Source organism: Nothoprocta perdicaria, unplaced genomic scaffold (assembly GCF_003342845.1).
Source record: "Nothoprocta perdicaria isolate Ctin4 unplaced genomic scaffold, notPer1 scaffold_96, whole genome shotgun sequence".
Classification (NCBI taxonomy): domain Eukaryota; kingdom Metazoa; phylum Chordata; class Aves; order Tinamiformes; family Tinamidae; genus Nothoprocta; species Nothoprocta perdicaria.
The window spans coordinates 540,884-556,623 of NW_020456265.1; the positions used below are offsets into that span (position 1 = coordinate 540,884).

The following is a 15,740-nucleotide window of genomic DNA, read 5'->3' on the forward strand; positions in this document are numbered from 1 at the left end:
GGTTTCATATTTCTTCTATAACAAACAGGCAAGCCTTTTGTTTTAACTTAAATAGGCAGTTGATATGCTTATTCATAGATTTTTACCATCTTCTTTCCCTCTTCCTTTTCCTTTAAAGGAAAGATGTTAACACATTGCATACATTGATGCATTTATAGGTTTAACTTTTCAGAAAAAAATAAATACAGTGATTAAGCTTAGGTATGAGTATCCTCTAATACTTCACAATGCTTCCTTCGATGGCACTTCTATTCTGATTTAATCATAATATTTCACTCTTCATTATCCTCTCTCAAACTTTCATATGCCTGTGCTTAACCCACAATTCTCTCAACCTTTAACTTCTCCAAAGTTGACACCACTTCATTGTTTTCCACTCTTTCAAGCCTTCTTGTACCTTCTCAGTAACTTAGAAGCTTATCAAAGGTTATTTGTTACTTACAAAAAAGGGAGTATATAGGGGGTAAAAAGCAAGTATACAGACCGGGATTCCAGATATTTTTTGGCCACACGGGTCAGCCCTTCTTTTGCCTAACCAAGGCATTTTAGTATTAGCTAGCTCAAGCCCCCAGACTTGGAGCTCCTCCGTGATTCCTCAGTTACCTCATGGGTAAGTCTCCTCCTTCAGTTTGCTGGCATGACGTATGAATGATTCAAGAGACTACAGTGTCTGTTGATWAAGCAATAAACTGCTAAAAAACAAATAATTCAGTGACTAATAATAAAGACATCATTATCACTATGTCACAATTATATCATTTTGTACTCTATTACACATTAGCACATACATCAGTAAAGCTATTGATGATCACTCTTCAATCTCACAAATCACATACAACTGCTGTTAAATTGCAGTTCCGTCACCCTTCCCTAAACAAACCACCCATTACAAGGATGCAAATCTGCCCCTCTTTGCTCTTGCATAGGATCTTTGCCCTTGAATTATTTTAATGGAACCTCTGGTTTCCTGAAGAATTTAGTGGTTACCTTTCCCAGTTACAAGGACTGGTGATCCAGCAGGATCTCTTGCTTACAATCTATCACCATGGAATCATGAAGATGAAACCGCTTCTTAAATAATTAAGGAATGAGTAGTTTTAAATAAAGAAGGGAAAATGTCATCCTTAGTCTGAATGCAAGGGACTGCAGGAGCAAGAGAGTGAGCACCAGCGCCGGGTCGCACAGAAAATCCATCTCAGGGCAGTCTATGCACCAACGTTCCCAACTCCCAGGGCCATTCTTTAGTCATGAGATCATGCTTCAGCAACAGCAATCTGGGCTGTATGGCTTCCTCCCACCAAATTGTATACATTTGTGTTTAAAACCCTACAGTACATGTGCCAGTTCATTTAAATGTCTTTTTTTTCCCCATAAGGATCTTATTTGTATTAGCAAGATAAATGGAAAATTCCAAAACTCAAGAAGGCTGATGCTAACTGAGATACACTATAGATTGCATATATTTTCCTTTCACAGCTCTGTAAGTCATTTTTCTGTAGTTGTATCGTAAGATTTCCAAACTCAGAATGCAATGTAGAGATTTTATTGGTTTCCAGGTAGTGGTCTGAGGCTCAAACCACTGCAGGTGTGTGGCTAAAAGGTGTTAATTAGGTGATGGATGCACAAAAATCAGGAACACAACTCAGCAGTAAAATCAAATTAAAACAAGACTCCAGCTGATCACAGTGGACTTGGATCAAACCATGCAGGGAGTTAGAAGGTAACAGACATTGAAACAAAACCTGAAAAGCCCTCTGGGCTCTTGATTTTACTATTTATAGAGATAGCAAATAATTTTCTTTTCCGAATATGGTTGTGTTTGGCCAAACTGCAGCTTTTGTTTAAAAAATAGTCAAAACTATTCATATTAATGATATTTCTTTAAAAGAAAATAACTTCTTACTAGGACAAAATACTGATTTACCTGAATAACATTTAATTTTCAAACCAATTCCCTGAGGTTATCTGTGAAGCTAAAAAATCCTATCAAGAATAGCTTGCGAGTCAGTGAAACAGATAGTAATACTGCATATGAAGGCCTGGACATGACTAACTGCATACACTCAAATTACTACAAAAAGAATGATTTTTCTTATTTATTTTCTGTTTCCACTGTTGAGGGTTCATACATTGGTTTACCTAAGCTCCAAAGGGAAACTTTCCTTCCCTTTACCCATGTGGGCTGGTTCCTGGGCTGGTTCATGATCAAGGTGTCTCACCACCAAAGGGCAGCAAAAGCAGAAAGTTGGAGGCCCAGTGCTGCTGACTTATCCAATTTTCACCGGGAATTTTCACACAAAGGTGAAATAAATCCTACCAAAAGGGGTTTAGTGGGAAGGTGGAATGGCTGATTTCTATTTCTGTCTAAGCGGAGATGTAAAGACATCTGTTAAAGCATCAAAGGCGATGTAATGGATTGACTTGGAAATTTTTAGTAATAAATAATCTGTACGGTTTATGCTTTCAGAATATGAAATTGAGAGATCATTTTTCCTGAGAATGAAGTGTGTTCTAGCCAAGAGGAATGCAGGATTGACATGCAGTGGCTACAAGGTAATGTACATAAACTTTTTTTTTTTTTTAATATTCAATGGTAATACGGTTATTTATTTACTTTTTTTACATAAGTGTAGCTGGAAGCAAAGCCTGAGAGAAAGAAGCAGAACAGATGCAAAAGTGCCACTGCTGGCTGGACATTCCCTCAGCAATGCAACTGTCTTGCACGGTGATTTGGGGTCCCACARCAGATTGGAGTGTGCTTTGTGGCAYATTCCACATCCTGATTCCCTGATATCCCAGAGTGGAGAACTGGCTGGAGAACACCCCAAAAGCAACAGTGGAAGGAGAGYGCATAGCTGGCTCTTGCTCTGATAGGGAAGTGGAGGCAGGTGGGGCAGGAATCCAGATGCAGGAACCTGGAAGTATTCCTACAGGCTTGGTGGGGACGCCTTCCCCAGCCTTGGTGTGTCTGCCCTGGCTCGGCAGCACATGCACAGGTCACCTCATTGCCCCAAGCAGAATTACTTCAATGGGAATGAGACTGGAATGTTGCTCAGAAGAACCAATCACTGGTTCAGCTCAGCTTTGAATCCTACTAAATTATCAAGTTTGCTTAGAAATCTCACACAGGATCACAGACTGGCTGAGGTTGGAAGGCACCCCTAGAGATCATCCAGTCCAGCCCCCCTGCTCCAGCAGGGACACCCAGAGCACGGGGCACAGGGCGGCATCCAGGCGGGTTTGGAAGATCTCCAGAGACGGAGACTCCACAGCCTCCCTGGGCAGCCTGTGCCAGGGCTCTGKCACCCTCACAATAAAAATCTCACTGCTGGTATTTTTTTTTTGTTTATTACATGAGAACAGAAACTACAGAAAATGCTGAAATTCTACAGCAACATGATTCAGACTGTTCTTATTTTCATTTTTTTTGGCATGTGTTTGCTGCTCTTTGCATTGCCCACCCAGTGCAGTCTATCCCTTACGTGAGAGAAGAGTATTTCTCATACAGTCTTGAGAGGATTCCAAACAAGAGGAAAAGTTTGTAAGAGAAGCAGAGCTCTCTTATGGAACGGGTTCAAGGTCCAGGCTATAATATCCACCTATTTATATTGGAATGATTATTCTTCATTGCATGGAGCCCTGGTTACTCAGCAGCCTCCCATCAAAAAGGGTGCTCTCCCAAAGCTGAATTTGAAATCAGTTAAGAAAGTAGAGCTTGTAGTCGTATTTTTTTTGTTTGCTTACTTGTTTGCTTACTTGTTTCTATGTGTTTCTTTTCTTAGTTTTGTCTGCTAGGCAGGGCATTCCCATTCTTTATTGTTTTGCCCACTGCCGTAAGTTTACATGTTTTACCCCGCGGATCACTTTAAGGATGTATTTATTTAGTTACTGGCTTAAATGGCTTTTGACTGTGCTTAGAGTCAGTACTTAACGCTTTTGAAAATATCCTCTAAATAGCTGAAGTGCAGGAAAAATGCACAAATCAAATTGTATAGGAATAATGATGGGAATTAATACTGTGAGATCTTACATAAGCTTTAATTGTTACTTTGCTGCTGCTGAATATATCAATCACTTGCTGATTGGAAAGGAGGGAACAAGGTTGCACAGGAGGAGCCTATTCCTAGGTGACTGTTCAGCAGACTGCTCAGGAGTACCAAGTAAAATGGAAATCAATTCCTTTCCACTGGACACAGGCAAAAGTCAAAGTAAACAAATGCAGATATTAAGCTGAAGGATGCCCAGTATGTATTTCTGGTTTTCCATAAAGCCAAGTGCCTACTATTTGGCACAGAACATTGGCAAAAGTGCCAATGATTTCTAAACACCAGCCCTACAGCTATGAAATCTTATGTTCCCGAAGATCCTTCAGACTGCAATTTCTGCACCCTCTTTAGCTGACATTGTGAATTGTTAYAGGCTAAATGGTAACGTTAAAGTCACTACTCCTGTCACTAGAAATTGTATATGGGRATTCAGAAACATGGTCTCCAGATACTGTCCTTGTTACTATACCAAGAGAATATAATCTGAGCTTGATTGAAGAATTTAAAACTCATCTTCAGTGTGTTTAAATATATTACATTTAAGCTTTATAAACAGGTTGCCTGCATCATAATCACTGGGTTTTTAGTGTCTGTTTTTCATTAGAACAATAAGTGKTTTTTTTTTAAACAAAAGATGCTCAGGTGTATCTATATGTGTCTGTGTGCATGTGTGAAACGGAGTCATTTTTAAAAGCAGTTTCCAGATTTTTTTGTTGTTGTTATTAAAGGAAGAGGAATTCYGACTGCATATACAAGAAATCTATGCCAAAGAAAGCTGAAGTCATCAACTAGGATGCAAGCTGCGTAGTGCCAAGCAGTKCGGTGTCTCAGTACTGGATTAATCAAGTACTGCTAGCAGTAAATGCAAAAACTGCATATTCTGTGTGTTTTGGGTCCATTTATGAATTAACGATAATTCATAGGGGTCAGCGCCTATCAGTGAGTGTATTCTCTTCTCCTGCCAGGTGATCCACTGCAGTGGCTACCTGAAGATACGTCAGTACATGCTGGATATGTCCTTGTACGATTCCTGTTACCAAATCGTTGGGCTGGTGGCTGTAGGTCAATCTTTACCTCCCAGTGCAATCACGGAGATCAAGCTTCACAGCAACATGTTTATGTTCAGAGCAAGCTTGGACTTAAAGTTAATATTCCTAGATTCCAGGTAAGCATCTATTTCATTTCTAGCGTAAGACGTTTGAGAGGCAAGTTTTATGATAAATTAAATTGGTTTCCAAGTGAAGCAAAATAGCCACAAAATGACGAAGCAAAATTCATTTGGAACACAAAGATCATGAGGCTCTTCRAAGCTCTTCTGGAAGCTGATTAGGCTCTGTCTTTGTCTTGAATATCAACATATAAGAATCAATAGTAATCAACAGTTCTAGAATCAGCTGAAGCCTCCTTTTGTGGGCAATACACAGGCAGGCAGGTTTTTGCTTTAAAGGACATACAAKCTTAATGGAGAAAACTAGTGAAAAGGGATAAGGGCGTATCCTCATCCATAATTCATAAACAGAAAACTGAGACACCGAGATCAAATGAACTGCCAGGGTCATCCGGGAAGCTTCTGACAGGCAGAGTGGTAAGAAAATTTAGTCTGCAGCATTTCAGTGTTAATGCCTTAACAATAAAACAAACTTACTAATGAGGTTGTTAGGATGAGAAYAAATTCAGTTGGGCTATGAGATGAAAACAGAGTGAGTCTTCATTATAAAAAAAAAAAAGAAAGAGTTTGGAAAAATGGCTAGTGCTTATGAAAGAAAATCTCATCTCCATTCTCAGCCAACACAGCTTGTGTATCATCTAAGAAGACAAGCAGCACAAAACTGCAGCGCAAGGCGATGTGAAATGACTCATTCATCCTTTTTTGAACCCTTGTATCTTTTACCATACAGTGATGCTTTTTACAGTGCAGCTTAAAATACCTTGAGGGGAAAAGTCCAACTCCCCAACAATATTTGACTATCTGACTAGCAACAAAATGATCGCTCTTTAAAAATCCCTGTATCTGAARCATTATGTGATATACTTTTCATTTCCTTGACATGCTAGATTTGCATGAAGCAGAAATTATATTTATGTACAACAGYGAAAAATAACCCGTACCCGCAACAGTGAGGACATTTTGCATGCTAGGCCAACCACGCAAGAACATTTTCTCTCTATCTATCTAAGGCCAGGAGATAGTGGGCCACGGGCTGCTGCAATACAAAGAGCTGGCTGTTTCTGGAAACCCTTTTTTGGCACGCTTTACTTCATGTAACAGCTACAAAGAAGCACAAGGGGTTCAGCAGCATGTGGAGGAAAGGAAATGATGTGCCGAAGAGGAACTGCCTGCAGACTGAAGCATCTTCAAAGGAGGCAGTTTAAGCAGAGGTGTTGACAGGAGCGCAGATACAACCAGTACTGCTGTAGAGCTGTGTTTACCAGAGAGCAGATGTAGGTCGTCTCCGTCCACACACAGGACAGTCTGGGCTAGTAAGTGTTAGCAGAGCCCTTTAGTCCTCCGACTGAGCAAGCCAAATTATAGTTTGGAAGGGAAGTTTGGAAGCTTCTTCCCTTCTTCTTGAAGGGAAGAAGTGGTCCTGTCTTGCTTCTAGTACAGCAGGAGTGTTGCTCACTCTTTAGAGGTAACTGTTACAGCAACCAGGCCAGTTCYACTACAGGAAAGAGCAGGAAAATAAGATACACAGTACAATATAAAACATGTAGGAGCTGATTTACCAAGGCTGTTGGAATAGAGAGACAGTCCCTTCCACCTGATCTGCAGTGTCTGATTTTGGTGGTGCAGTTCGTGCTTCCAAGTGCTTTAAAGAAGTCTAGAGGGCAGCGCTGATCATGAGGGCAAGCYCTGTTCCCTTCTCCATGTGCCCACGTGCCCAGCCTCCCTTCAGTTGCTTCTGGGGTAAGGAGGTYGAGCAGCTAGGCTGATTTCCAGATCAAGACTTTCCAAAAGTCTGCATGCTCTTACACTCCTAATGATACTTGTGGCCCACAGGGGCACCAAGTTAAAAGTGAGGCTGCACTTCCACAAAAATTCACACCCAGCTTGGGCTTGGGGTTTTGTTGTTTGTTTTTTTAGATGAGCTGTGTCTCTACTCCCCCATCTAAGTGAGCAAGATGAAACTGCCACCTTGCTTTGATTGCCCTGAAGTCAGAAGGGGAACTGAAGCCAGAATAGGAGCCTATCCCAGTATTTCAGCATGCTGCTTGGCTTAAGCCAGAATTTGAGCCCCTGGAATTGGAAGCCAAGAGGGACAGGGCAGAGTGTGGAGGAGGAACACAAGCATGTGCTCAAATAGCCCCCTGCAGAAAGAGAGCCCATGTGCGCGCTCCGCGTTGGCAGCCCCCGAGGCAAAGGCATGCAAGGCCTTCCCAGATGCAGGAATGGCTGGGGAGGTGTGGGTATGTTTGTGCTGTATTTTTAATAAACCAGACCACAATGGCATTTTTTCCTCAGTTTGCTAGTTTGTTTGTTTCTGCTTTCCTTCAGAAGAAGCTCCCCACATCCTGCTGTCTCCCAAGGAGAATGTAACTACGGTCCCCAGTCCCTGTGGGGTCCACATGATTTCTTAGAGTTAGGGAGAGACTAAATAAAATGCAGAGTGAAGAAAAAAGAGAAGGCAAAGCTTATGCAATCCCCAGTGACACAAGCTACTTGAGACTCCATGCCCCATTTCTGTTGATACTGCTCTGCTATTCTCTGATGCAGAGCGTATCCACCCTAGTGTTTTAGCTCAGACTGGAAACACCCTGACCATCCCTGCTCACTACATGGCACAAAGAGATCTTAGGAGTATGAACTGCATTCCTTTAGGATGAATCCAAGCAGGAAGACAACCTTCAGGAGCAGGTCTAAGGCACTCCAGCGACTATTGAGCTTTCAGACCACAGGCCTGGATTAGAACTAGTCCCAAGTAAAAAATATGCACGTCAGATCCTCAGCACTGACCGTGTTACTTTACAGATCTCCTGCTAATGGACCATGTTGCTTATTAATGTAGACAAAGGCCATGAATGCCTTTGTATGGTGCCTCTGTTCTGCATTTTTAGATGAAGAAAGCCCAAGACACCATAAACAGCCCCCAGCAACACTAGGTAAACAAAAGAGATTATGGCAGAATTGTACGATGTATTTTAAGTAGATATTATTCTCAAGCAACTGTGCTGGATAAACAAAAGTCCATTCTAAACCATGAAGTCTGACTTGTCAGGTAACTTTTAGGTCTGATCAGGTATAGGTGTTGCTTGGGCAGCCTGGTCCGTTAACATCTGGAGATGCTACTGTTTCCAATTTGCTCCCTTACCCTATTTCTCATTATGTGAAGATTTTTTTTCCCCAATGTCCATTCTTTTTTTTTTTTTTTTCTTTTTTCAGCTTGTGACCTTTAAAGCTCCTTATCCTTTCACATTTTTAGCTACAGTGCTACCCAGAATTCGCTTGTAGACCTTGATGACAGCCTGTATGGACTGACATACACGCCACACTTGTACATTTACAAAAGCAAATGAAAATCCAACAGCAGCACACAACAGTAATTGTATTGTCTCATGAAGGACTGCTCGAACGAATCCTTGTGCAAAGGATCATGCATGACAGTGGCAAAGCCCAGTGTTGAAACAAGTAAAAGGAGTCATTTTCCTGCCTGTGTGTGAGGCAGGCCAGGGAACAGCTGAACCTGCTTTGGCTGGGTTGAGAGGTTTTGATTTCCAGTGAAGATGAGGATTCTGTTTCCAAAACTGACATTTTGTCCTGCAGTGTTTAGGCACTTGGTTAGTTGGCATAATCATACATTAGACTAATGAAACTGAATGTCTGTGGAGATTTTGCTTATTATGCAGCCTTTCTTTTCTAGGGTGACTGAATTAACTGGGTATGAGCCTCAAGATCTGATAGAAAAAACCCTCTATCACCATGTTCATGGCTGTGATGTGTTCCATTTGCGATATGCTCATCATCTGTGTAAGTAAAGGGATTGATAGAATTAAAGGTATTAAGTAGAGTGAGAAAATTTTCAGACAACAGCTTTCCAGATCTCATCTAGAGGTAGACTTTCAAAAGTGCTTGTCTATCACTAAGGGAAATCAAGACTTTTGCGAATAAGCTAGATCCTCCATGTGCTGTGCTTCAGAAAAAAATATATCTGGCTGCTTTTATCACTCTGCTTACAGGACTTGGTCTCTTTTGAAAATCTAGACGTGATTCTGAGTGTTGAGCTCTTCAAAGGAAAATGAACAAAAAAAAATCAGCATTAGTCTGGACTACTAACCTCTTTTGGTTAAAATACAATTATGCAACAGCTCCCCATTCCTCTGAAATATATTGGTAAYGTTCAGCCCACGTTTGAAGGGAATACAAACCGCCAAAATCTTGAGATGAATTTTCATGAACAGCATGTGGATGAGGTTTGAAAAAGGGAGGGAAAAATACATTTAATACTTCTCCATCTGCCAAGAGAGACACTAATCATATCTTCAAGCATCTGGATTTGGGAAGTAGTTCATTCAGTAGCACATTAATTTTAGAAGCAAATGGAGGGAATAGTTGAACTCTGTATTTGGCTCAGTCTGCCACAGACCATACGATACAAAGATGAAATTCCACAACCAATGTTAGTGGATTTTTTTTCAAGATTGCTCTTGGAGGCTGAAAGTCATCAGCAGCAAATCCCTCTTTCAGGCTGCCCTGAAGGAGAGGACAGTCAGTTCTTCACCTGTGTGATATTTATGTGGATCTGGAATATAAAGGAGGATGTAACTGTTTGGCACAGGTCAAAGTTGAAATTCCAACCACCATATACTGTTGATGGCCATGGGTGCTATACCTGGGAAAGCAGAAGTTGATCTTTACAGCAAGTTCATATTAATTGGAAAAAGCATTCAATGCTCTGGGCCATAACAAATGAAAAACAAGAATCCCTAGGATGCATTGCAGTGTCCCCTTGTGAGCATCCTTTTTGTAGGGTKAGCTTCTGCATCCAGGTACAACTACTGACCTGTTCAAAACATCCCTTGTTATATTCACAAGGCTCTTTGAAATACCTATGTCAACTGGTAGGTTTGTAGATGACTCCAGTAGAGCTCCAACCATGTCTGGAAAACAGTTCATCACTTTCACATTAATGGAGAGCTCTGTGCAGGTCGTAGACGGTTTGTACTTTGGCCCCAGGTTTGATCTAAGCATGACTGAAGTTTTAGTGAAGGTGCTTGCTAAATTACTGAAAGAACAAAACAAAACAAAAAATGCACACACAGAAAGCTCCCCTCAAACAAGCAGAATAACTAAAAGAAGTTTGATTCAAACCTCAATTACATAAAGTATTGCAAAGTTTAAAAACAGAAGAAAAATATGATAAGATGAATCCAAATTTATGAACGTTTCAAAGCAACTAAATGCCAAGAAGAGGGAAAAGTAATGGCAACAGTGGGAACAGTGCAGAATCATGGCCAGAATACCAAGCAATAGTAATGACTGAAACAGACGTAAAGAGCACAAGCTTCTGTGCCTCTGGGGAGCCACCGCTCCGACTCCCTCGCCATCCATCAGCAAATGCCTGAGGCATCCACGCAGCACCGGGCTGGCGGGTTGGGCACTGCACTSCATAGGGCAAACCTGGTGACTGAGTGTCATCTGATGATGAAATCTGGAGAAAAACATCTTACACCTAGTAAGAGTATCAAAAAAAATTATATAAACTAAGATAATCAATCGCTTTTTCAAAGAGAAAGAAATGCCCCAAAGTGAAGACCTAAAGCAGCAGACCTTTAATTTAGGTAGCGTAGAGAGCAAAACAAAGGCAACGGTGAGGGGGGCAAGCTTGAAGGGGTCTAACAAGAACGTCAAACTATGAGGAAAATGTGAATGTGAATGCCTGCCTAAGGTGTGCTGGCAGCAAACAGAGCTGCCTGTCTTAAACGTTCGATTATTTCCAGCCTACCAGAAAGCCTCTGAAGTTTGAACTAGCGTTCTGTATTTCTATAGCACCATCGCTACACACGGGGTTTGCTCTGCAGCTGGGGAAACGCGGCCACACAAACAACGTGTCCCCGCCTAAGGATGTGGCATTCCGAAAGGCGGGATGAGAAGCTGTCCYGGAACWGACAAAACGCTCTCCCGGCCTTCRCTCAGCGCTTCCATCGGTGCCATTGTCTGTGTAGTCCTCTTGCTCTTCCCTGAGGGCTTTTCCATGGGTCGGGCTCCGGACCTCAGCAAGACACGGCCCAGCCCAGGTGCACTGCGCTCTGGGAGCCCCCCACAAGCACTTAGTTAGACCAGGCCTGTGGGCCAGGCCCTGATGGGGGGGCCATGGCCGCCGAGTGCTCCCGGCCACTGGCGGAGGCCCCGCGAGGCCCCGGCCTGCACGGAGCATCTTGGCAGCCCATTTCCCTTGCGCTGGTTCCGAGGTTCCCCCTCAGYAACCGAGAGCCTAATTTAACCCAGGGCCAAGAGGAAACTGTGCTCATTTCCTCTACAGCTACTGTCCTGCAGCCAAGGGCACGCATCCCCCCCCCACTGCTAAAAATACAGGAGACACAGAGTCCTCCCCGGGTCCCAGGGGAAATATGGGTCTATCCATATAATTAGGAAGGGAAGCGGAGAGCTGCAGCCCTCAGTGATTTTCACATCTTTTAAAATATTGCCTTAGCTGCAAAGCCAGAAGAGGGATTTGAGAGGGRGGGAATAAAAAAAATCCATCAAGACTAGTCTCAAAAGAAACAAAGAACTTTGTTATGCCTAGCRATCCATTATAGCATTAATTCTTATTTTGACTGAGTAGCAAGACATTTTGAATTCATAAAGACTTAGTTTGGATGAGTCTACATCACATTATATATGTATATGAACAAGTCTTTCGGATGATATAGGCCAAAAGGAAAGCACAATTTGCTAAAATTGGACCGTTGATTACGAGTTGATCGTAGTGGAAGGAGAACTGACACTTCCAGAATCTAAATATATAAACAAACAAACAAACATCTTGTGACTTGTGTAGATGGATAGGAGAGTAAGCAGCCCGCAGAGGTGACCCGTATGCTACAGACTTAACCTTAAAGGACCTTCAACCAAGAACAAGCCTCTTGCTATGTTTCTGCCAGTCTTCCACCTGGTTGTTCACACTATYGACTTTATTGTGGTCTCAGATTATTGCTGGAATTACTATCCTCTACACATCCAAACTGCAACAGAATTAAAAAAGCGCCCCCAATCAATTATGGATAATAACAGTGTCATTAATTAGAAAAAAAAAAGTAAAGAAAACAAAAAGATTATGCACTCTTTTGTTCCAAATTTAATATTAATACCATCTCAGAAAAATCTCCTATAAATATGTACTATAGGGCCATATATTCATTTTAAGTCACTGTTTGCTCTGCTGGAATTGTCTCAAAGAGATGACTGTTGCTTGACTGGTTTGTTATGTATCTGCTTCTGCACCAGGCATGTACAGTAAGAGAACAGAACGATTTCAGCTTTGCTATTCAGTTCTGTTCAGTCCAAGCCTTGCATTTTCAAGCAGTAATTCCATTTCTTTATCATGTCTTCTGCAAAGCTACAAGGAATTGCTGCTGTTGAACAAGTTCTTTTGCGATAGTCTGAGGATCAAAATTGGTATTTTATGTCTTAATTTATATTAAATAACTGATTGTATGGAAGAGTTAGAATGTGGAGCTCTAGAGAAATTCTCTAGTGTCACACAAGAGCGAATGGATCTTCAAGGGCTAGCAGGTGTATTCTCTTGTTGTGAATCAGTGCATGAGAGCCTGGCACTGAACCAGGTCTGTGACTAGCTTCAATATTTCGAGTTGCTGCACAGCTCGTACTGTAGCACAGCCACTGCCAAAACAACTTTGTCCACAGAGAATCCCAACTGGAGCTCAGAGGATTTACATCTCTGGCGGGATCTGTCTGGTAACGGAGTCACCTCTCTGGCTTTGTATGTTTAAGAATCAAATAATATTTTAAAATTGTCCTTTTAAATCAGTCTTAGAAGCGCAGAGCTTACAGAGGAAAAAAGCAGCATAGCCTGAAATGCAATATGCACAAAATACACAACAATCTTTCAAACCAGCAATGTCAAAACGCTTGCCAATACACTGGGAAAAAATTTGCTCAGTTCTGTCCACCTCAAAATCTTTTGCTGCCTTCTACCCGTCTTTTTCAGTTAAATGTTTTACGGAATGGGAGACAGGATTTGTAAGCAGYGAGGTGACACTGTGAGACCATGTTCAGGAGCAGCACAAGCACCTTTGCAGCAAAGCTACGTGAAGCTTGCTGGGAAAGGGGGATTTAAGGGAGTGGGAGGAGAGAGGAAAGCGCTACCTTATACATAGCCCCCCCAGGAACTGATGACAAGTTCAAGCAATGTGAAATGTGTTTACGTTGTACTTACAGTGCTGGTGAAAGGCCAAGTCACAACCAAGTACTATCGACTCCTGTCCAAGCACGGAGGCTGGGTGTGGGTACAGAGCTACGCCACCATCGTGCACAACAGCCGTTCTTCACGGCCTCACTGCATAGTGAGTGTCAATTATGTCCTTACGTAAGTCAAAATACTTTGTACCATTACACGTTATCAGTAATTAATTCATTGCTAATGCAACCACTGAGGCTTGCCGTGCTCGTGTCTCCCGAGGGTATCACCCTGTGTTCGCAAGCTGCAGTCACTCGCCTCTCCCCGCATCCTTCCCCTGCCAGTCGCTGCAAGGAGCTGCAAGGAGCTCCTGCACTGCAGGCCCTCAGGGCAAGAAGCTCCCACGGAGCTTGTGCGTGCGCAGGGCTGGGAACTGCAGCCTACGCACCGTGGTGCAAATCATGAAATTCCTGCCTTGCTATAAACCGGAGAGACTCAGGAATCCGTGTGGAAGTGCAGGGGCTGAAGGAAGGGAGAGGGAAACATGTATAGACAGTATTTATACCTTGCCTAATTGCGTGGCCTGGCTTGGTCAAAGCCTGTGACATAGTCCATAGATAAGAGGGCAAAGCAACAGTGAAACACACTGTGACTCTAAAGACAATTTGCAAGGAAGGGATTGTGGGCACCTCAGATGTTAGTGCCCTCATGCCTATTGTGCAAGGCAGCAGCAGCACTAAAGGAAGGCTCCGTCCTGCAACCTGCGTGGGCCCAATGAGCTGGGGCAAGCGAACTGGGTAAAGAAAGGCAGCTGTGCCATGGATATAGCAGCCCATCCCTTGGGCTGAGTTCAGTTCAGGCTATTCATCATCAGAAAGTAAAGAGAATGAATTCTAGCTAGAAAATGAGAGAGAAACAATAGTTTCTTTYCTAGATAGCCTTTCAAAAATACGCTGCTTTTTGACTGCTAACAAAATCAAGCGAGGCAATTTAATCACCAAAACTATAGRAATTAACCTTGCAGCTCCACAGTCTTACTTTAATTTGCTCTCTAGCTTGTTTTGTATAAAAATCTGTCTGTGGGGCAGGCAAAATGGAATGGAAAAGGATATAAAATCTAGAGACCTGTCAAAACCGCACTGCGGCTCCTTTGGCATGTTACAAGCACTGCGGACAGGAGGGAAAGGAAASTCACTCCTTTTCCTCGCCTTGGAGCAAACTGAGAGAGCCAGGGAAGAGGCCAGTTCCTGCCTGAGGAGGAGACCCCTCACTTGGCCTGTGTCTTCCTATCAGATCTTCCACCCAACTACAGGRGCTAAGCACAGTATGATGCAATGCAATATAATGTGAAGTAATGCAGCCAAATGCAGGTGCCAGGCAAGGCTTAAAGAAGAAGCTGGCACAGCTTAGATTCAGACAGGAGGGAAATTTAATATGAAGATATTTACTGTGTTCCTGACATTTGTGATGGATGCCAGTGGAAACACGGTCAGATGAAAAATTTCACTGCCTCCTGACATCCCAACCCAGGACTGCAAAGTAATGAAAATCTAGGAAGAATGAAAATGAAAACATTGTGAAAGCTATCAYGTATTTCCAAAGGAACTGTTTTGAATTTATGCAGTATGATTGAGTATATATTTACTGGACTATTCTTTTGCAGAGATATTGAGTATAAGGAACTTCAGTTATCACTGGACCAGGTCACCATTTCTAAGTCACAATTTTCATGCAGAAACTCAGTATCTACCTCACAGGAAACAAGAAAAATAGTAAAACCCAAAAGTAATAAGATGAAGGCAAAACTCCGAACAACGCCTTACCCACAACAGGTAACCTTTTCAGCAATATTTACCTCCCAATTTTTATGGTAGATTCCTTGGGACAAGATCATCAGAAGCTGAACTTAGTGTAAAGCTGGTAACAGTGTCCTCTGCAACAGGCAGGTCAGAACAGAGCAAGATCCTTCTCCTGTTGGGGGACAGCACAAATAGTACAAACTATCTCTGGCAATTGAGGCAAACACAAAGACCTTTGAATAATGGAGTGTGTAAAATGCTTGAGAAGCAACGTATTTTATCAGTAAAAAGAAGRAAAAAATGTACTAAAGATAGCTGGGCTGTGAAAATTCAAGCCAGAGTAAATGAGTTTTTTCATCATTGACAGAGTTTTTATGTCACATGAATGCAGGCAGTTCCCTTATGCTGGAGAAYGATTTGGGGAAAGGAGACGCAGCACGCAGAGTGCTGCAGTGGGAAGTGGGATGTCTGCCACTGGGCAAGCTGGAAGCAGACACAAAAGCAAACCTGGGCAATTGTCCATAGTACAGGTTCGGTGG

The 15,740-nt window shown here is 42.4% G+C and overlaps 1 protein-coding gene across 1 annotated transcript in view; it reads left to right on the forward strand.

Annotated features, from left to right (window-relative positions):
- Window positions 1–15,740, forward strand: part of SIM2 (SIM bHLH transcription factor 2) — a 48,179-nt gene that overhangs the window by 25,545 nt on the left and 6,894 nt on the right. The window contains exons 5-9 of the mRNA XM_026053040.1: window positions 2,468–2,553; window positions 5,012–5,211; window positions 8,906–9,012; window positions 13,444–13,591; window positions 15,066–15,234. Coding sequence (XP_025908825.1) covers window positions 2,468–2,553; window positions 5,012–5,211; window positions 8,906–9,012; window positions 13,444–13,591; window positions 15,066–15,234 — 710 coding nt within the window. The remainder of the gene's footprint in view (window positions 1–2,467; window positions 2,554–5,011; window positions 5,212–8,905; window positions 9,013–13,443; window positions 13,592–15,065; window positions 15,235–15,740) is intronic.